This window comes from Poecilia reticulata, chromosome 21 (assembly GCF_904066995.2).
Source record: "Poecilia reticulata chromosome 21, P_reticulata-male-v2, whole genome shotgun sequence".
In the NCBI taxonomy this organism is placed as follows: domain Eukaryota; kingdom Metazoa; phylum Chordata; class Actinopteri; order Cyprinodontiformes; family Poeciliidae; genus Poecilia; species Poecilia reticulata.
In genome coordinates, this window is record NC_088850.1 from 2,625,759 (window position 1) to 2,647,922 (window position 22,164).

The window sequence follows — 22,164 nt, forward strand, 5'->3', positions numbered from 1 at the left end:
GTCTTCGCTGAGTGGAGTTTGCATGATCTCCCTGTGCCTGCGTGGGTTTTATCCAGGTGCTCTGGTTTCCCCCCACATCTCCTAAAACATGTAGGTGAGGTCAATCCGTCAATGTAAATTACCCCCAAAAGAGTTTAAGAAACTGCAAGAATTGGTTTAAAAAGATCAGCTAAGACTCATGTGGCATCAGCACTACGTCTAAGACTATTCCTCACCAACCTGCTTCCTCAGAGCCTCAACAGCACATAGCTCAATATTTACAGCAACCTAAATGTAAACGTTATTGTTTCGAGTCTCATCTTTTTCTCGTCACCATTTCAGGTGAATTGGGTTGTCTGCTGCCATCTAGTGGCAATGCAGTAAACATCCAAAAAGTCTTAGTGACGTATAAACTTCTCTTTTCCGTCATACGATGTGCTGTTAAGTACCACAGCTGAAGGACTGGTTAAATGTCTTCAGTAACTAACAGCTGGAAGCTCGTTTTTGTCCCGGTCATAAGTTCGGCAGGCAGGTCGCAGATCAGATGAGGCTCTTTGCTGCATTGCTGCAGAGCGACGGGCAGAATACCAAGTGGTCTGAAAGCTGAGCATGCAGCACTGAGGAAAACCAGGAACGTTTGTCCAAATTCTCCCTGACTGGGTCGTTTCATAGCCCCAGGCCTCGACCCCGACCCGATTCTAACAGAATGAAACCAGACTTTCCGTCAGGGGAAAATCTGTGAATCATTTAACCTTGAATTGAAACCGACAGCAACAACATCCTGCAGTTCAAAGCAGTAAGCAAACTGCAGCTGGGTGTAAAAATACAAATTTATTATTTACAAACTGTAAACTTCCCCAAACTGACACACAAAACAGTAGAAAAGCATATAGAGCATTAAGGTGATGCATTAAAATGATAACAGCTGCAGATGGACTGGAACTCATCCAGATAACATAAACGGTACGTTTTCCAAATACGATGATGAGATGCAAAGATCATTCCCTTACTGGAAATAAAAATAATTAAAACTCATAAAATAATAAACAGATAATCTTATAGAAATGTTCTTAGTTTTGGCACATTAACTTATAAAACGAGACTGTAAAGTAAAACGTTATCTTATTAAAAAACAAACAGCAGCTAATGTGTTAAACTTATTTTAAAAACACATTTAACCTCAAACTAATAGTTACAAACAAAATAAAACAAAAATTCCCTTCAGTCGAATTCAATTCAAAAATGCATTATTGATCCCAGAGGAAACTGAAAAAATATTCTGAAAGATGCGAATATTAAATGCCATCAAAGGAGGAAAGAAGATTATGAATCTGAATTTTCACCAGCTGCCATCAAACTATAATAAGCAAAAATTAATGTTTATGATGAAATTTAGATGTTGGTTCATTTCTGCATATTGAATTTAGCATCTTGTTTTTTTAACGTTTGGGGTCAGTATGTCTGCAAATACGTTTTCTAAACTTATTTAGTAAATCCATCACCATGGAGACATGAAACGATAAATTCTTTGTGCAAATTCTGAACTCCGTGTGGAAACGTCCGAGCGGCAGCAGTAGAAATTCTTCCCTATTTAAAAACATACAAGATGTTATTAGTTTCAGTTTCCTGAAACAAATAAAACGGAGGTTTTCCCTAAAGGTTGGATTGAATCCAGGTTTTCCTTCATGTGAAGCTGTCTGGACCCAGGCGGAACCGGACCAGGAGAGGGAGATGGTCGGATGAGTGGTGCCAGTTGGGAAGTCTGTGGACTTCCTCCAGCTCTGATTGCCCAACCAATGACAGCCTGCCCAGCAGCTGGAGGCCCCGCCCACCAGGAAGTGAAGGGGTTGCGTTTATATCTAATAAGGGAGAGTCGAGAGAGAACAGGAAACTGTTACTACTACTAATAATAAGGACAGAAAAACAAGTGTGTGTGTGTGTGTGTGTGTGTGTGTGTGTGTGTGTGTGTGTACCTGAGCTGTACAGGATGTAGTCCACGGTCAGGGATGTGTGTGAGTGGCTGGTGGTGACCTCAGGGCGGCCGTCCGGCAGCAGGCGGTGCCCGTAAGACGACTGCAGCTTCAGGTCATGATTGATCCTGAATCTGGAGCAGTTTGGCTCTGACCTAAGATCAGAGGTCAGAATCGTTCAGGACACACACCTGGCCTCACACTGCTCTGATTGGCTTAAAGCCTGGTCATCTGGTTACCTGGCAACATCAGCTGAGGCTTGAGAGGCGGGATCTTCTACCGTCAGGTTAGAGATTCCTCCTTCCACAGCTGGGACAGACAACAGAGCTGAGATGAAACCGGTTCAGGTTCACATTAAATGAACTGAAACCGGTTCAGATTCACATTAAATGAACTGAAACCGGTTCAGGTTCACATTAAATGAACTGAAACTGGTTCAGGTTCACATTAAATGAACTGAAACCGGTTCAGGTTCACATTAAATGAACTGAAACCGGTTCAGGTTCACATTAAATGAACTGAAACTGGTTCAGGTTCACATTAAATGAACTGAAACCGGTTCAGGTTCACATTAAATGAACTGAAACTGGTTCAGGTTCACATTAAATGAACTGAAACCAGTTCAGGTTCACATTAAATGAACTGAAACTGGTTCAGGTTCACATTAAATGAACTGAAACCGGTTCAGGTTCACATTAAATGAACTGAAACTGGTTCAGGTTCACATTAAATGAACTGAAACCGGTTCAGGTTCACATTAAATGTTAAATGAACTGAAACTGGTTCAGGTTCACATTAAATGAACTGAAACTGGTTCAGGTTCACATTAAATGAACTGAAACTGGTTCAGGTTCACATTAAATGAACTGAAACTGGTTCAGGTTCACATAAATGAACTGAAACTGGTTCAGGTTCACATTAAATGAACTGAAACTGGTTCAGGTTCACATTAAATGAACTGAAACTGGTTCAGGTTCACATTAAATGAACTGAAACCAGTTCAGGTTCAGACTGAGTGAGCTGGTTCGGTCTGAACGCAGAGGAATCGGGTTTCACCTGCCGGGCTGCTGGGACGCGGCTCCTCTGTTGGTTTGCTCTCATACTGGCAGCTGTGGTTGATTCCCAGTCTGGGGGACCAGATGGGCGGGGTGAGGAAACGGTGACCTCTGGTACTCGCTTCCTGACCCGACACCTTCACAACAGGAGAACCGAGTCAGACCTTTCAACCCTCAAGAATGATTCACAAGGTTCATTTTCATGATTACATGTTAAAAAGAACCAAAACCACGTAGACTAACAGTTATTTTAATTGGATAAAATAAACATTCTGCAGATTCTTTCTTATTCTCAAGTTAATTATTTGATAACTAATTTAGATGACGATAATTTCAATAACTGATTAATCACGATTAATCGTTTAGTCTCGTCTCACCATGTTAATCTGCAGCCCCTTGTACTTCAGAGAGCCTGTGGTCAGGAAGTGGTACAGCGGGCTCCACGGCACCGAGTTCAAGTCCCCACAGAGGATCACCGGGTTGGTGGAGCCGTCGGGGAGGCGGGACAGCCGGCCGATCTCGGCCAATAGGATGGCCAGCTGAGCCAGCTTGATGTCGCCACGGCGAGGGTTGTAGAGCAGGTGAGTGTTGGCCACACAGATGGAGCAGGACGCGTCGGACCGGGCGGCGCCGGCGTTTGGCTGCAGCACGACCACCATGCCCACGTTGTCCCGGTCCAGGAGAGCGTCGCCACGGCGATGGAACTCCACCGGTGTTGAAGAGACGAGCGAGAAGCGGGAGGATTTAAAGATGATGGCGCAGCCGTCTGGTTTCTTCCCTGTCCGCTTCTTATATTCACACTGGTACCCTTAAACACACACACACACACACACACACACACACACACACACACACACACACACACACACACACGAGCTTTTAATAAAGCACGTTCTTTACATTTTATCACCACTTTCTGACATTCAAACGGTTAAACTTCATAAACATCTCTGTCAGTTTGCTGTAAGAGGTGATGTACAGTTTGTGATGCTTTTATTTTGTTCCTCTAATCGTTTCTGTGCTTTTAACCCCCTAACCGTTTTCCACCATATTATACTTTATATATTCTATAAAACTGTAATAAATTCTGTATTTTTTAGAACTAGCTGGAGTTGGTACCTAAAGCCTGTAGAGCTGGTTTGATCTGGTTGTCATAGTGATCCTCCTGCACCTCCTGAAGACACAGAATCTGGGACAGAAAGAAAACATTTATCTCAACATTTTCACTCGTTCAGCTGCACCAAGTATTCATAACTTCCTGTTTATAAGTTTCGTTTAAACGTCTGACGGAGAAAAGAAAGAAGCTGCCAACAGAACCAACAGGTCTGTCTGGTACCAAACCAGGTGAGGCGCTGCTCAGGTGTGACATTTAAAATCACACATCCGGCGATATTTAAGGAATGACATTGACAGGGTGAGGTGTGTCCACAGCGCTGAAACTTTAACTAGACCAGGTCCACACCTCTGCTCAGGTGAGGCCCTATAGCTCAGTGGTTAGAGCACTGGTCTTGTAAACCAGGGGTCGCGAGTTCAAATCTCGCTGGGGCCTAAATTATTTTTCAATTTACGACTTTTCACACATTTTTAAAATCAACAAATTGTTCACACAATTATGCTCTAATGTTCTACAGCAACTGGAATCAGTTTCTGATGCTGAACATGATTTAAACACAAATAAACCGGATTAAATCTGAGGAAAAAAATCCCACCTGATGAATAATATTCCAACTGTTTCTTGATTTAGTACAAATTAGACATATTGCATTACAGAGAAAAGAAAAATGACATGACCAGATGTTTCTCACTGAAAATAAATCAGCATAAACATTTAAACGTTTATTCCTAACCTAAGTCTTATTTCTGATGTCAGAAGTTTACATTCATCTCCTGAGAGTTTTGGGTCAAAGGTTTTTTGTTTCCTTCCAGAAGATTCTCACAATAGTTTGCTGGGGTTTTGGCCCATTCCTCCAGACAGAACTGTTAGAAATGGCTCAGGCTGGTAAAACTTAAATTATTTACTTTGTTGCCTCTTAGATTTTGACCAGCAGGTAATTTTATTTATTATAAAACTCCATATTTTTCCAAATTTCCACTCTTGCATTTTTAGTTTTATGGGTATTTGAATAGAAAGTATTAACTTTAAGATTGTTTGGGTTGTTTGTTCTGATTAACAGAATTAATTAACAGGTCCTACAGGAATGAAATAGAAGCATTTTCTCTTAAAAGCTTTATTTAACAGTGGATAACATTTTAATCGGGGTGCACCGATATCCTTAATTTTGGGAGATTGGTGATCAGCTGATACCGATGCTGATCATATTATCAGCATCACATGACTCTTATTCTTAGACACTTTCTTATGGACCTCTGCAATGCCTTAAAAAAAAAAGAAAAACAAAATCAGCCACTGTCCTCTTTTCCTCTGCTGTGAGGTTTGACTGACAGGTCATGTCTGCACGTTCACAGCTATATAATAATTCCCTTCTCACCCTCCGCGGGTGGTCTGTTTCATCCTCTGAGCTCGGGTCCTCTACCAGAGGCCTGGGAGCTTGAGGGTTCTGCGCAGTATCTTGGCTGTGCCTAGAACTGCACATTTCTGGACTGAGATGTCTGATGTTGTTCCTGGGATCTGTTTGAGCCACTGCTCCAGTTTGGGGGTGACTGCCCCGAGGGCCCCGATGACCACAGGCACCACTGTGGTCTTCACCTTCCAGGTCTTTTCCAGTTCCTCCCTGAGGCCCTGGTATTTCTCTAGTTTCTCCTTTTTCCTGATGTTGTAATTACTTGGTATTGCTACATCCACCACAACGGCTTTCCTCTGTTCTTTATCCACCACCACAATGTCCGGTTGGTTCGCCATTACCATCTTGTCTGTCTGGATCTGGAAGTCCCACAGGATCTTAGCTCGGTCATTCTCCACCACTTTTGGGGGTGTTCCCCACTTTGATCTCGGGGCTTCCAGTCCATATTCTGCACAGATGTTCCTGTACACTATGCCCGCCACTTGGTTATGTCGTTCCATGTATGCTTTCCCTGCCAGCATCTTGCACCCTGCTGTTATGTGCTGGACTGTCTCAGGGGCCTCCTTGCACAACCTACACCTTGGGTCTTGTCTGGTGTGGTAGATCTGAGCCTCTATTGCTCTGGTGTTTAGGGCCTGTTCCTGGGCGGCCAGGATGAGAGCCTCTGTGCTGTCCTTGAGTCCAGCTTTCTCCAGCCATTGGTAGGTTTTCCTGACATCAGCCACTATATATATATATATATATATATATATATATATATATATATATATAGTCACTCCACTGTTGTCAACCAAGTGACTTTCTTGCTATATTTAGCGACATTTCAGACAAAAGATTTTTTGGTATCGGCCAAAATCAGAATTGGTAAATATTGGTAATCAGCGATCGGGCAGAAAACTGCGGTCGGTGCACATCTGCATTTGAACTTGACAAATAAGATACAAACATCCTAGATGAAATGGAGATTTCTTCAAGGCCCTTTATATAACATATTTATTGAAACTTTGTATAAATTTGAATGCATCTCATTGTGTTTTTGAAGCTAAAATAAACTCTCTCTGTCCCATCAAGAGGAAACTTTACTTTTGTTTTGAATTTATCCAACTGAAAACTAATTCAACCACTGAAGTCCAAGACAGTAAAGTGGTGACACGTCACAAAGCAAACACTGTGACGTAAAGGTGTGTCTGTACTGTGAGTACAGGTGTAAATAAGTCACCATCACCAGCTGTCTCAGGTGAGGCCCTATAGCTCAGTGGTTAGAGCACTGGTCTTGTAAACCAGGGGTCGCGAGTTCAAATCTCGCTGGGGCCTGATTAAGTTTATTTTCTCATCCTGCAGAGACAAACATTTCTTATTTATCGATGGCCATCAAGCAAAAATTCATCAACGCGGTTGAGGTAGAATATTTAGCTAAATCCAACTACATATCTCACTTTTAATAAATTTAACATACATTTGCAGATGTTGCAGCAGTGGCATTCTATGGAAGCCCCTTTGTGTCTTAGGGGCCAGAATGTTTGTTGCTAAAACTGAAAAAAAAAGAAAAGACTTGAAACTTAAAAAAAGAAGAAGCTTGAATCTTAAATGTAATATTCAATCTTATGTTCAGTTTCAATTTTATTTTTCAAACAATATGTTTGGCCCCAATTTATCTCCATATTCACTGTCATCTACTAACAGTTTTGGTTGTCGAGTATTTTTCTTGTTTGCAAATAAACATTAAATATATAAAAACAAATGTACAACATGTTTCAAACTCAAGGCCCCTCATAACTATTTCTGTCGTCCTCCAGACAACTAGCAGTTGTGTGATGAAATATGACTTTATCAGCCAAAATAAAATGGCCTTTGATTGTTTGTTACTTGGATGCTAAATCTATTTGTTGTTAAAAAGGTACTCATTGACTGCAGAGAAAGCTAAAATACTTTAAACGGTTTGTTAGCTGGTAGTTTTATAAATTTCTGACACAACCGACCTTTGAGGATATTCATGATGTGGATCGAAATAAAAATGAGTTTGTCATCCTGCACCCTGTACACTTTGACAAGTATGTTATTGATATTGTGTCATTCTGTTGTGGAAAATCAATGCAAGATTTATTCTGTAGAAAAAAACCTTAAAAAACAAAAAACCCTGCTAAAATCTGAAATTGTTACATCTATAGTTGGTTCTGTACATCCTCTTAAAGAGCCACTGTGGAAAAAGAGCCACAGGACTCCTGATTTAGATATAAAAATAAAAATATTTGTTTGACCTGCAGGTTGGGAATCATAACATCCGTCACAACTTCATGTTAATTTCACTGTTAAACTCTGTTGACTTTTCTCTCTTATTTCTAACTGAAGCAGTTATCTACACGTTTTCTGACTGAAATATACAAATCTGTGAAAAAACATCCAGCGACGCATTGAAAGCCAGTAATGAACAGATTTACAGACGCGCTGAGCAGACGACTGGCCTGACTGGAGTCATACCAGCTGCAGTGGAAGGTGTGTCTTTAATTACACCTGATCCACACCTCTGCTCAGGTGAGGCCCTATAGCTCAGTGGTTAGAGCACTGGTCTTGTAAACCAGGGGTCGCGAGTTCAAATCTCGCTGGGGCCTAAATTATTATTATTATTTTTTTATTTAAATAATTTTAAAATTGAAGGTAAAGCTTCTTAAAATTGGAAGGAAATTAAAGTTTTCACAAGATATTCCTACCATGTCTGGAGTAGAAATACAGAAAAGAAACATTTTATTGGTAAGAACCACCTGTCAGTGATTTCAGAAATGATGGATATGAGGAATAATGAGTATATTTTTAGATTTTATGAATATTTTCAGGCTTTATGTCGTCCACTCACGTCGGCGTCGTGCTGCTGGATCTCTGCCAGCAGGTTGGGCAGCCTGAACGGCCAGGGCAGAACGGCGGGGTCACAGTGTCGGTACAGGTAGGCGTTATCCTGCAGCAGATCCTGGGACAAGATGTTGTAGGACATCACAGAGAAGTCAAACACTCTGCTGCCCCCTGGTGGCTGGGGTTCAGTACTGCAGGACTCCCAGTACCTCTGAAGAGCTGAAGAAAATAAGGTTTAATTTCATCTGATAAAATGTGCTTTGATTAGCCATACTGACAAAAAAATAAAGAAAATAAAGTCAGTTTTACCAAAATAAACTTATAATATGAGAAATCGCACGAGAATCTAAATGGTTCTGAGAATAAACTCATAACATTTCAAGGATAAAGCCATTACAAAATGAGAATAAAGTCATATTATGATTTTATTCTTGTTCTCATCATTTTATGACTATTCTCATAATTCTATTTATTTAGGTTGGCCCCAATGTTCTGTTGAATTCTGTACATTTATTTTTTTAATTGGGTATGAACATTTAAAGAGCTTTTATTTTACCATTATTAAAAGAGGAAACTGACCTTTAACGGGCCGTGGAGGTCGTCCGTCTGCTTGATTCGAACTGGAAGGCTGGTGCTGAAGCCCCGCCCATCTCCCTGCATCCACACCGCCAACCTCGTCAGGTTCTGACCCGGTTTGGTTCTGCTGAAGGCTCCGCTGCTCCTTAGCTGGCCTGTCTTGGAACCAGACGTTGGGTTTCTCCTGCTCCGTCCTGGATCCTGCAGCTTGTGAAGGCTGTTTTTTAGTTCCGTCGCTGCTGCTTCTTCTTCTCTCACATTTAGTCCTTTCTCTGCTGTAAACTCTCTCAGCTCTGGTTTTTGGTTTCTCTCCGATTCTGGACTGGTGGTTTGCTGGAAGTTCGCCGTCCCTTCTGAAATCCCGATGATGCTGCTCCTGCTTTGACTCTCTCTCCCTGACTCTGGCCTTCGTTTCCCTCATTAATCCATCCCTGGATGATACATTTTTCCCGACACTCTTCCTGTCCTCTCCACTTTTCAATCGTTTGTTTGGAGGTTCTCTGCCGGGACGCTCCATCATGACATCCACAGAGGTGTGGAATGACTGCAGACCACCAGCGTTGACAAACTGGAATCTGTTACCAGTGAAGAGTGGACAAGGAGGTGGGTAAGGCGGGGGGAGGCGAGGAGGCCAGGGTGGGAACCTGGGGGCTGACCACCATGGATGAGGGTGAGGGGTGAATGGTTGGTGGTGGGAGGAGGCCCAGCGGAGAGCGGGATGCCCTCTGGGACGAACACAGGAACTGAAGGAGCTCACTCGGTGAAGAAACATGGGAGGTCTGGAGCAAACAGAAAGTTCATGAACAGGTAAACACAAGAACTGATGAAAATACTCATTTTTTATTCTTGGGATTACAACATAAAACGAGAAAGTTCTTTAATAGAAGAGGTTTTAAATCCAACTGTGTACAGCAATATGTCCTAAGCTTTTCATGCGATTCATATTAAATTTAAAACAAATTCCTACAAAATACGAACAGGAGGTTGATGCATGCGCTTATAGAATGAAAATTATGGTCAATCCCAGCATATAGGGGGAAAAATACCGATTCTCACCGACTAACTGGTGCATTTTTACATAATTATTTAACTGTAATTTGTAACCATTTGAAAATGTAAACGTAAAAAATGAGATAACATTTTGACTTCACTCTAAACCATCCCAGTTGGATCAATATACCGGTAAAGCAGAAACAACCTCTAACCGAAAGTTGGGCTAACACATGTTTGGCTAGCTTGCGCCTCATTCAATACAAACGCCGTTTCTACAAACAGCTAGCTAACATTAGCATAGCATACCTGTTTTCGGGCGTGGAAGTGCCATTTGTTACCTTGGGCCTCAAGTGCATTCGGATAAAATGTTAAAAACGAACATTGTCAGCGTTTATTTCCTTAGTTAAACCAGCACCAAAAACAAACCTCAGTTCATGTCCTTAAAATATGACGCACGGGATGCTTTCAAATACATAGGAGATGTATGTTAGTATTCCAATTTAACCAATAAAAATGTAGCTTTAAGAGTGCTAATAAGCGCAAAATATTCTAAAAAGTTTCGAGATGTTGCCCAAATATAAAACAATGAGCTTAAACCTTTAAAAAGTTACCTGAATCCCCCGTGTTCTCGTTGAGTGTACATAGTGTAAAATCTTAAACAAACAAAACATACAAGTGAAAAGAAACACTATGACGTATCAACCAGAGATTTAACCAAAATGAAAAATATGCTTCTTATACTTCAGATCTCTTTTAGGCAACACCTTTGACTGCGTTACAGCGAGAAACATCATTTTTAAAATTACGCGAACGTATCTTCAGTTCTTACGTCATAGTCTTCCTCTGAACGCTGGGAGTTGTAGTCCATTTCTGCCGTTTGCGACGCTAATCCTTGAAGGTTCGAACTCCGCTAGGGTTTATAGCGAACTACAAACCGCGGCGGTACGGCGAGAAAAACAGTACCGACTGGAAACAATTGAGTTAATTACAGTCCGTTTAACCGGCTTGAAATGTCAAGACTCTTTAAATCGCAAAACGTTGATAAATTCAGTATTACTGCGGTTTTTGTAAAGAAACACAAAATAACATTAAGGTTATTTCAACACAGCTGTGCAAAGAAAGAAGGTCGAAAGATGTAAAGTTCGCTGTACTTACGTAAAGGCGACTCTCCCCTCTGGAAAGCAGGGGTGCAGTTGAAAGCGGTTCGAAAAGATTAAATGTCAACTTTTACTCCGTGACATCTTCTGCTGTTTAATGTCTTTAAAATCCAAAGAGGGGCAGCCAGGTTCGGGTTAATGATTCCCTGAGCGGATGAAACGGACCGGTGGACTGGGATCAGATGGGGACCTGAACATGCTGTACTCTGTCCCTGTGTATACAAACACTCCGCCTCAGCTCCAACTATTGTGCTTCAGTTTGCAGGAAAGCAATTTCTCCGTTTACACGGATCCTGCTGACACAAGCAGCTGGTTGGGAAAAGGCAGCCTCCACCATACATACTGCCACCACTGGCAAAAACGCGTAATTATTATTTTTAAAATAGAAATTTGAATTGGATAATTTGTGCATATTTGTTGAGAGGGACATAATCCGCTTTTACCAATAGATATGCAGCACTTAATCTTTAACTATTGACAGTCTCTTTAGATAATAAACAGTCTTGGTGATTAGAATGGAAGAAGGTTGGTTTGGATCTTTATTCTGCTGAAAGACCCAGTGATGACCCATTTTCATATTTATTTATTTAAAATATCACAGCATCTGAAAGAGTCAGTGATGCCATTCCATCAAAAAGGCTCCCAGGATTTGTAGAAGAGAAAATGTCCCACAGCACACTAGAGCCACCGCCATACTTAACAGTTAATGATAGTGCTTTAATTCTGGCTCTAGTTAAAGTCTCAGTAACCTTTAGCACACTCTTCACATTTGTGATGGTAGGACTTAAATATCTTTCATAGGATTTATTCAAACATACCTGGTGTAGCTGAGTCATTATTTCCTTGTAAACATTTTTTTTTATTTGAAGATCAGCCTCATCCGGCCATTTTGAAGAGTGACCAAGACGAATGTTATGTCAAATTTATATCCCAGGGAAAAAGGAAGCAATAAATCTTGAGTTAAAAGTTACAGACATTGTGATGGACTGAATTCAGGTTCCAGGTGATGATGCTGAAAAACACATCAAGGCTCACAGTTTACACATACACCACAGTCAGTTAACAAAAATAGAAAGAGGAATTATAAAACTTTATTCAGGAATCGGAGAGGATATCAAGATGATGCAGCTGCAGATGTCAAACACGTGATGAAGTGAGAAAACAGTGAGGGAAGTGGAGGAACATTTTGTAGCTCAGCAGTAACTTTATCCGTTTAGATTCTCAAGATGACAGAAACAGGAAAACCGGGATCATCATCTTTATGAACCGAAGGCTGAAGGTTTGAATTTCATCAGCAATAATCTGTTTCCTGTTAGTTTGGTTAGAAATAAAATGTAGCCTTCGTTTCGCCTGCCAGATGTTTTACATCTGGGATTCTGTGGCTACATGAGAGGAAACATCTAGATAATGTAAAGAATGAAACAATTTGCACACAATGAAGAATCAACATGAAGATTAGGTCATGTAAAGCTTTCAGGCAATAAAACATTATTTGGTTTGAAAAGTCAAAATACCTATTTTGACTGATGTTTTAATGAGAACGACCCAACTTCTTCAAAAGCCAGCACCTTGCAAACTGACATTAATACACAACGATGCAGAAATACTTTAGAGCATTTTGTTCAAGATAATATTCAGCTGATCTGAAATGTTTGATCTGTACCAGAAAATTGGTTAACAAAAGAATCTAGAAAACACGACAAAAACGACTTAAAGTGCTGGCAAAACAGGAAGTGATGAAGCAATAATAAAATGCTAATTTGTGCCAACTTTCACATAGTTTTGGGTTTAATTTTTTTTGCAGAAAAATGCATTTGAAAGTACATTATGTAAAATAATCTCAAACTTAGATTAAATGTTGGAATACTTATCGCCCGGCCTGAAAGGCTTTTATTCTGACGAGGTCTTGGTCGTTCCTGCTGAATTCAACAGGAAACACATCTGCACTGTTAATGATGATGACTTATGTGCTAAACATGATTTGTGCTTCCTTTAAATTTTTCTGATGATTTAACAGCTTGAAGAAGAAACATGTTAGATGTAAATAATAATTAGACGTTATTTTTTTCCCTCATTGTGAAAAGTTTCTGCCCAGCTTTGGCAGTTTTAAGGTGCACTTAGTTTCAAACTCTTTAATTTGACCCACGTTTTCCATGCATCCGTCTGATCCTCTGTGGTTTCCACCATGTTCCAGCCCTTCGACTCGTCTTCGTCATGTTTCTGTGCGGTAATCTTCAGCTCGGTGCTGACGTCGCTCCTGCTGCTGCGGTCAGTGGAAGTGCAGCGCTGGGCCAAAGCTCTCGCCGGTGGAGAGTCGGAGTGATAAAGCAGGTTTCTGGAGGCCCGGGGTCACGAGGTCAGGAGAAGGGAACTTCCCATCTCTGTGTGTAGGCGCTCAGTTCGCAGGGGCTGATGACCAGCATGCGGGACGAGTCCATGCCGTCCAGAGCCATCTCCGAGTCCAGGCAGAACCGAGACACGATGTGCTCCAAGTGAGTCCCTGATTTCTGCCACCGCTGCAGGACAGGAACAAAAAACAGAAAGTTGTATGCTAATATTTTATTCTTTTTTTGCTTTCTTCAACCTTCTTGCTGCTCGCTCAGACACTGTGCTGCATTTGAAAGAGGATGTTTTTAATCCAGGAAGCTGCATTCGCCCGAGACGTTTCTGAAAAGGTCTTCAGTCACGCTCTGCAGAGCGAGTCGGAGACAATGCAGCCGTTTGCAGAGAAACACGTTTCCGAATATGACAACGGTTCTGTCACCGAGTTTAGCATAAAAACAAAGAAAATGTTTCACAGCTGCTCACCGAAGAGCTTAGACACCATTCACAACGGTTCCATATACAAGTATAGGTAACTTATAGTAACTACTCGGGAAACATATTCAGTGATAAACCAACACATATGTCTGTCCTGCAGACATATTTGTCCTTGGGAGAGGCGGGGGACGCTGTGGACAGGTCAGCAGTCCATCACAGAGACACAACGACAAACACCAGGGCGGTTCGCTCGTTTCATGATAATGCCCTGCCTACATCCCCCAGAATGCTGTGCAGTTCTGGGTCGTAGTTTAGTGAAATATTCTGATGGATCATTGATACGTTGATATTGATCACATGTTTATCATGATCACAGATAAACATTTTGTTTTGGACTGTGGAAGGAATCCGGAGTACCTGGAGAAAATCTACACATTCATGGGGGAAACAGGCAACAGGATCTTGTTGCTGTGGCAACAGTGATACCAACGTCAGGTGACTGTGGGAAGAGAAGGTTGAAGGTTCGATTCCAGCTTCCTGCCTGATGTCGATGTGCCAGTGGGCAAGGCACTTAACCGATCTGCGTATCGTTTTACCATTTACCATTCTGATTAATAGACTTAAAATAATAACTGTCTCTGTATTTGAAGAGAACTTCTTGAAATTAAATAATGTTTTCACAATGATGCCATTTTGACAGCATGGAAGGAAAAAAACTACTTTGATTTGATTGATAAAAAAAAAAAGCACAGAGCTTTTATCTTGAAAATTCTTATGGTTACACAGCTGTTCAGTCCCAATCTTTTGACCTCCCTTCATATTATGTGGAAAAGCTTTTACTATCACCATTCTGTAACTATCTTGCTAAAATGTAACTGTTATTTCAATATTTTTCAGTTTATAACCTCAAATGTTGGCAAGTTTAGGTAAATATCTATTTGTAATTCCTCTTACTGACCGCTAGATGGAGCTCTCTTCAAAATCTGCCCTCCATCTTGGCGTGAATCTGCTTTTGTTTATTTCTTTGAAATATTGCTTATGCTTAGGGGGGGAAATCATTTTACACTAAAGTATCATGATTTTATATTGCTTAATGAGGGAGAAAACAGAAAGTATCACCGTAAAATAAATGACACGAGTTGTTTTTTCCGTTTGAGGCTGAATTAGATGTACTGAATGAAATTTAAATGTTAGATTTTGAGGTGAGTGTAGGTGTAAATAGCAATAATGGAGGATTTTATATTATTTATATCATACAGCTGGGAAACAGACTGAGAGCCAATCAGACTGGAGAATTGATAAAGGGTCAAAATTTGAATTTTAAAGCACAAAATATAAATCATATCCATGATTTACTTGAGTTTCAGAGTTTGTCAGGATGTGGAGCATGAACATGATCTGATTGGTTCAGCATTGCGGGGTCCGAACCCCACACATGCAAGCTTTGTCCTGTAAAATAACTGCTGTAACTCTGGCAGGACGAGGCGCTCGTCGCAGCGCAGCGACGGGCCGCTGAGGGTTGTAATTGAAAGGAAAAAAAAAGAGGGAGGGATAATTAAAAGTAAATCAATTAGTATTCACCTCATTACCGGCTGCTGCAGCAGAGCTGACATCGAATATGAGAGGAACGCGTCGCGTTACTCTGTCTTTGTGCAAGTCAGAGCAGCTCTGGTAAAGTTCAGGCCACTTTGTTCCTTTTGCAGACGACCGCTGGGAGCTGAGAGCGCATCTCATCATCCCAGGTCACCACAGGCCTGACACTTCCTCCTGGGAGGCTTCGGCTCACTTCACTATTCAGCTCTCCTACCTGAGCTTTTTTTTTTATTTCAGAGACAGTCTGCGGACTGCAAAAGCAACATTTTGGATGATTTCAAAACGAAAGGCGAACTTTAACTCCTATAGAGCGATTCTGATATGTTTGTTTATTAAGATTTGACTTAGTAGCTGTAGGACTGCAGCTTTTCTTACTGGGGATAAACAACATTAAATGTATAATAAAAAATATTAAAAATCATCTTAAAAGAAAACAGTTATACATTTTCCTTAAATAAAGTATATAAGCTTATTTTCCTTACAGCTGCAGGAAGTAACTTTTATAAAAGATATTTTTTAAACATATTTGTTGAAACTGTCACAATGTTGTGACAGTAAATATAATAACCTGTGAAAAAGTGGAGCTCCTCTGCCTGCTAGTGCCAACCAGACAACCAATCAGAGCCAAGAGACGGGTCTTAGCGCTGCCAATCATCCTCCATGTGGCGCTGCCCTCTTCCTCTCCCTCTTTCTCTCTGCTACGCTACAGCTAGCTCATCACAGCATCCTAAAGCTAGTTAGCATAGCCACCGATGACGACAGCTAGAACATTTTCCTGGAACAGTAAGTGTTTCTCCACCATTAGCACATTTAGCAGTGAGTACGTGAGCTGATTGACAGCGCTAAGACCCGCCTCCTGGCTCTGATTGGTTGGTTTTGGTAGGAAGCAGTAGCAGCTCAGGCAGGCAGGAAGTGGAGACGATCGACCTTTTCACAGATTATCTGTCTCATATTTTGCTGTCACAACATGGTGACAATTTTAACAAATATGTAAAATAACATATTTATAGTAGAAAAGATTTGTGATGTGGACTTAGGATCACTGACCTTTGACCCAATCTAAAGTCTCTTCCAATCTCTAACTGAGCTGATGAAAGGTTTTTCTGTCAGAATCTTTTTTTTCTTATAGAAATGACTTTTTCCCCTCATATTTAAGTGAATTATCTGTTTCTCTTCCTCTTATAATGTTATTCTTGCAATTAAAAAAAAAATCTGTTAGTCTGGCTCTAAAACTGTCATTTTGACAGAAACATTTTTTTTCTCAAAGCTGTTTAGACTGTTTGGTGCAAAAACATCAAACAGAGTTTCTGAGGGAACAAATTATTAATATTCCAGATATTTTGTGTTTCAGTTTTGTATACTGCGTAAAGTCAGGACTCCGTAGAGTAAAGAGAATAAACTACTTCTCCTCGCCTCTCTCTGACATTTCCAGCCGTTGTGATTTGTTAGCTAAAGGTTATTAATGTGCTAAAATATTCTTCCTTTTTGCCTGCTTCATTCTGTATGGAGACATTTTTATCACAATCTGTGGTACCATTAAGTGTAGCAACGTGTTTACAGGCAGACATGCAATTAACTAAAGATGAATGTGACACTAAGTGCTGCTGCTTCATTTATGTAAGTGAGATTTTATGCAGAATACTTTGGAAGTTCAGTTTTAAAATGATTCCAGTTTTCTCCTCTTTGTTTATGTGTTTTTTTAAATTTTATTTCTCTCCCTGTTTTTTTTGCTTCTCTGCATTTTTTCCTTCTCTCACTTTCCACCTGTCAGCTCTGGGCAGTTTCTCTGCCGGATCGTCGTTCTAATTAGCCATCATCGCTCTACTTCCTGCCTTCTGACACACACGCACGTACGCACGCACACACACACACACACACACACACACACACACACACACACACACACACACACACACACACACACAGGGTGTGTCAGCACAAAGGTTTACACGTTTCATTTACATGACAGAGATGTGCTCCAGCGGCGCGGCTGCAGTACACACACAGAAACGGCCTAAACAAACCCAGATGGTGTGTTCGTGCGTAACCGTGACGCAGCAGCAGCAGCAGCAGCAGCGCCTCCTGCAGGTGTATTGCAGCTGCCTCTCTGTCTGTCTGTCTGTCTGTCTGTCTGTCTCCATGCATCCAGACCCAAACATCAGCCCCCTCGTCGCCCTAACATCCTCCGTCTCCAGGGTTCAGCATAGAGTCTTGTTTTGCTAACGTAGTGAAACGATCTGGAAATATTCCAGCACAGCGACGGAAACCAGAACGCTCGTTTCCAGGTGAGACGTTTCCAGGTGAGACGTTTCCCTCCTCAACTTTCTGGCTGCTTTCAAACAAAGTCAAGCAAAATGGGAGAGAAAAGATGTTTGGAAATGAACTTTATTCATTAACCGTTTGTTCAGTCATTGTTTCATACTTTCCTTCTTTCCTTCTTTTCTGTCTTGTTTCTTACAGTCCATCCTTCCCTATGTCCTTCTTTGTTTCCTACTCTCCTTCATTCATTCTTGTTTCCTACTGTCTTACTTCCTTTCATGTTTCCTTCCTCTTTTCTTTGTTTCTTACTCTCCATCCTTCCTTCTTCTTTTCATTCCTTCCTCCCTCTTTCCCCTTCCTTCTCTCTGCCTTTCATCCATCCATCCTCCATTTGTTCCTTCCTTGTTTCATTATTTTCATGTTTTATTCATTTCTTCAAGCTGTATCTTCTTTTTCAAATGTATAATTCAACGTATCTTTTCGTTCTTTTTCAATTCTTTTCCATCTCCACATCTTTTTCTTTATCTCTTGTACATTTTGTTTGTTCTTGTCTTTTTAACCTCCAATAAATTCTCAGAAAATCATTTTAAATTCTTCACATCTCTGCAGAATTATCTCCTCTCCTCATTTGCAGCTTGTTTTTCACTCTTCCAGCCTCTTCATGCACAGCGATGCGTTCACTGTCTTTAAAAATAACAACAATCTGTCTCATCATCACCATGAGATTCAAAGTAAGTTTTATTTTCACCCTTTCTTCTTTGAAAAGACCTCAGCTTCAGTCAGACTGGATGGAGACTGTGAACCTCAACTCCCAGTTAGAGGTATGTCTGGGCTTTGACTGGGCCATTCTGACACACAGTGGGTGAAGCCAGAAAAATAACAAATATCCATTAAATAATAAAGTTTTATTAGAAATAAGTTCAAACATTTACTCCAGTGTAAAATAAGCTTGATTTGGAGTTTTCTGTACCTTAAAAAGATTCTGTTTTAGGAATTGTGTCTTGAACTGAATAACAGTTGTGAAGTTTTGATCAGCCAATCAGATCTGGATTTGTATGCAGGTGATCCTCTCATATCTTATCCTGGTTACACTGAGCCGACTGCAGTGATACTGAACTGGAAATGCAATAAAATAGTGGAAGACTATTGTTTTCTCTCTCACAATGATATGACTATGCAAAAAAAAGTATGAATTATTAAAAAGTTGAGCAATATGCATTTTATTTTAGTCCTGGATTTGTTTGCAGGTTTTAGTTTAGCAGCTGGAAAGGGAAAACTTGCTTTAGGGGTGTGAATACTTTGGCTATAAGTGTGATTACTTATATGTATTTGTGCTTTTCCTCTTTCTTTCCCTTTCGTTTTTACCGCTCTGACGTTTTTTGTTTTATATTTTCACCTCCTCTCCTGATTCTATGTTTTTACCTTCGTTCTCATTTTGTTTCTCATTTTCTGCCTGGGTGACTTTTAGATGAAATAACAACTGAATCTTATTGTGCGTCATGTCAGATATCAGAATATTAGCATGTTTTCCTGAGTGTGATTGGATCCACGCGTCCTCTGGTTTGGTTTTACATCGCAGGAACCCGCAGGCGACGAACACAAACACACCGGAGCAGATTTTCCACGATGGAACAGTTGGTGAGGTTTAATGAGAAAATCTTCTGCCACCCCTCGTCTTCGCTCTTCCTCCATCCTCCCTCCTCTTCCTCATCCTTCCTCTCTTGCCACCCCTCCCTTGCCTCTCCTTCTTCTTCCGGTGATTTATTGGTGGTCAGGTGGTTCTGGGTGCCCAGTGGTCAGGTAATGACATGCGTGAGTGTCTGTTTTCAAAGCTGCACGCTCAAAAACGCACCAAGCATCTGCACATGTGTGAATATCAGTCAGTTTTTATATAAATTCATCTCCAGGTTAATTAACATTTTGATTTATTTACGTGCTGCAGACCTGTCAGTCTGAGCTGAGGATGTGTGTGTGTGTGTGTGTGTGTGCGTGTTCAGACCTGCTTCCCGTCCGCCATGTTGCAGGGCAGCATGAGGACCTGCGATGCAGGGAAGGTGGTCGACAGCGACAGGCAGTGCTGCTGCTGACGGATCTGCTGGCCGTGAGTGTACACCCACTCCTGCAGGAACAAAACATATTCCAGTTATTAATCAATGCGTGCAGCCATGGTGTGTTGTTAAGCTTTCTGCACATTTTAACTCTTTCACTGCCAGAAAATTCTAACGTTAATTTACAAACAAGGAAAAATGTTTCTCATTTCAGAAGGTTAAACTCTCAAGTGTTTTGTTTTTACGGATAATTATTCACCCTGGACTTTGACGATGGTGATCATGTTTTATTGAAGCAAACACTTCTCAGAACTGAACTGTCACTTTAAACCACAGGTGTCAAACTCAAGGCCCGGGGGCCAAATCTGGCCTGCCGTAGCTTTTGATGTGGCCCTCTGGACTCCAAATTACATTAATAAGTCCTTCCAGTTTTTCACAAATCTGCAAAAAAACAAAAGTGTACCAAGATATTTACATAAAATACTTAGTAGGATTTTATGTTTTTGCTGCAGTTTTTTAACACTGAGCCGTTTTTACCTCCCTATGGCCCAAAATCCACAGTTTGCATCCAACTTTTCAGGCTTCAATCAGATTTTTACCTCCTTGAAAAATTCCTAGTAGTCAATAATCAAAACTTCAACAGAGAAGTCAAACTTTGTTCAACTGAAAGTTTACAAAACAGCTAACAAAATTAGCACTTTGTTATATATCTGGAAGCTAGGCGTGCTAAACACTTTTAATGTTAGCAATAATCCATCCATTTTCTTGCACCCTTGTTCCCTAATGGGGTCAGGAGGTGCTGGTGCCTCTCCAGCTATATATATATATATATATATATACACACACACACACACACACACACACACACACACACACACCTAGGGGCAATTTGGAGAGGCCAAGTAACCTGACAGTCATGTTTTTGGACTGTGGGAGGAAACTGGAGAACCCGGAGAAAACCCACCATGCACAGGGAGAACATGGAGACTCCATGCAGAAAGACCGGGCCGGGAATCAAACCCAGAACCTTCTTGCTGCAAGGCAACAGCTCTTGTTAGCAATAATGCTGAGGCTTTAAATTAAAACTTAGCTTTGCTATCAGTGGATTAGCAGAAGTGTGCCAACCACCAAGTGAACCTCAGGTTGTCTAGCGGTCTGGATATCAGAATACTGAAAGTTTGACTTGAGGATCTTTGACTAGGCGCTAGCTTGCAAAGCCCTTTACATGTAATCCCATAGATTTTGCTGGCTTTGTGTTTTCCTGTACAAGTTCTGGAAGTATTTAGTATTGAAAATGGTTAAAAGGAGAAGCGGAGGTCTTTCCAGCTAACCAGTTGAGGTAAAATGTTTTCTGAAGAACATCTGAACGCTGCAGGCTTTATTTCACACTGACTGATTTATCGAACTGCTGCAAATAGAATGACATCAGAGGTTAATTGGTGCTCCAGTTCAATACATTATCTCACACCTGGAGCCAACCGCCGCTCAGTTACTGCGTGTCTTTGCACTTTTCAGATTCAGTCCCAACACAACCAAACCTACAACCTCAGCGCTCAATGAAAAACTGCTGAGTGTGTGCTTTTTGGTAGTTCTTAAGTATGAATTCTCTTAGTTATCATATTTTGTTATTGTAAGGTTAATATCTTGTCCTCCATTTCAGAAAGTGAAACTCATATGTTACATATTTTCATCAAGTAAAATATTTCAAGTCTTTATTTGTAATAATTTTGAAGATTTTGGATCACAGATAATGAAAATCCAAAGTTGAGGCGTCTCAGAAAATGTGAATATTTTGCAAAACTTAGATTTTAGAAACTCATGATGTTACACCTCAATTAAAAACATGTGCACAAGTTTCCTGAAGGGGAGCCACAAAAAGTAAAGAAGCTGGTTGTTCAAAGAATGTCGTGTCCATGAATATGAATAGAAAGTTGAGTGGAAGAAAAAAAACTTTTCAGAAGGTTGATATTTATTTACACAATTATATAAAATTTTTCTGAGGAACATAATTTTAGGTTTCTATTTCCTCTGAGCCAGAATCATCAAAAGTACAAGAAATAAAAGCTGGAAATATTTTCACTTTTTGAGATGAAGGAGAAACATTTGAATTATTTCCTCTAAAGTTTTTTAAAAATATATATCTGTTGTGCGTACATCAGGGTTTCTGCAGGTTTCACCAACTCAAATTTAAGACATTTTTAAGACCACTATGATCAGAATTTAAGACCTGTATAATGACAGAAATATGCAAAGAAAATAGCATATTTCATATAGTAGCATTGTACGAGTTGGCAGCGGATATGAACCAGTGGGAAAGACGAACATCAAACAGCAGATAATTAAGTCACTAATGATAAGATTAAAAAAAGCTAACTAGGTAATAAACTCGAGGCAGTTCAGGTAGCCGA

At 40.6% G+C, this 22,164-nt stretch overlaps 2 protein-coding genes and 3 non-coding genes across 10 annotated transcripts in view; 3 read left to right on the plus strand and 2 right to left on the minus strand.

Moving 5' to 3' along the window:
- Positions 1-791: 791 nt before the first annotated feature.
- On the minus strand, positions 792-11,430 carry angel2 (angel homolog 2 (Drosophila)). 5 transcript variants are annotated; one of them, XM_081602515.1, is made up of 9 exons: positions 11,095-11,430; positions 8,950-9,725; positions 8,378-8,589; positions 4,124-4,193; positions 3,382-3,812; positions 3,006-3,141; positions 2,189-2,276; positions 1,953-2,104; positions 792-1,838 (listed from the first exon to the last, which is right to left on the minus strand). In XM_081602515.1, the coding sequence occupies exons 2-9, from the start codon at positions 9,716-9,718 to the stop codon at positions 1,663-1,665; spliced, it is 2,034 nt and encodes a 677-aa protein (XP_081458641.1). In that variant the 5' UTR covers positions 9,719-9,725; positions 11,095-11,430; the 3' UTR covers positions 792-1,662. The 5 variants fall into 5 exon arrangements, with proteins under 5 accessions (XP_081458641.1, XP_081458640.1, XP_081458639.1 ...); XM_081602514.1 differs by lacking the exon at positions 11,095-11,430 and adding an exon at positions 10,769-10,887; XM_081602513.1 differs by lacking the exon at positions 11,095-11,430 and adding an exon at positions 10,551-10,736.
- On the plus strand, positions 4,481-4,553 carry trnat-ugu (transfer RNA threonine (anticodon UGU)). Its single transcript has one exon. It is a non-coding gene; the product is annotated as a tRNA-Thr (tRNA).
- trnat-ugu (transfer RNA threonine (anticodon UGU)) lies at positions 6,768-6,840 on the plus strand. Its single transcript has one exon. It is a non-coding gene; the product is annotated as a tRNA-Thr (tRNA).
- trnat-ugu (transfer RNA threonine (anticodon UGU)) lies at positions 8,063-8,135 on the plus strand. Its single transcript has one exon. It is a non-coding gene; the product is annotated as a tRNA-Thr (tRNA).
- A 737-nt stretch (positions 11,431-12,167) lies between the features above and the next one.
- The window catches only part of galnt14 (UDP-N-acetyl-alpha-D-galactosamine:polypeptide N-acetylgalactosaminyltransferase 14 (GalNAc-T14)), a 145,991-nt gene continuing 135,994 nt past the window's right edge, over positions 12,168-22,164 (minus strand). Inside the window, exons 14-15 of one of the 2 annotated variants that reach the window (XM_081602516.1) lie at positions 19,708-19,827; positions 12,168-13,612 (exon numbers count right to left, since the gene is read on the minus strand). In XM_081602516.1, coding sequence (XP_081458642.1) covers positions 13,454-13,612; positions 19,708-19,827 — 279 coding nt within the window. In that variant the 3' untranslated portion in view covers positions 12,168-13,453. The other variant, XM_081602517.1, reaches the window with a different exon arrangement.

Excerpts from the sequence above, each read along its gene's own strand:
- angel2 (XM_081602511.1), bottom strand. The coding sequence starts at position 10,295 with ATGCACTTGAGGCCCAAGGTAACAAATGGCACTTCCACGCCCGAAAAC. Across the intron at positions 2,105-2,188 it reads GCCTCAGCTGATGTTGCCAG|GTCAGAGCCAAACTGCTCCA; the intron begins GTAACCAGATGA and ends CTCTGATCTTAG. Across the intron at positions 1,839-1,952 it reads CTACATCCTGTACAGCTCAG|ATATAAACGCAACCCCTTCA; the intron begins GTACACACACAC and ends CTCCCTTATTAG.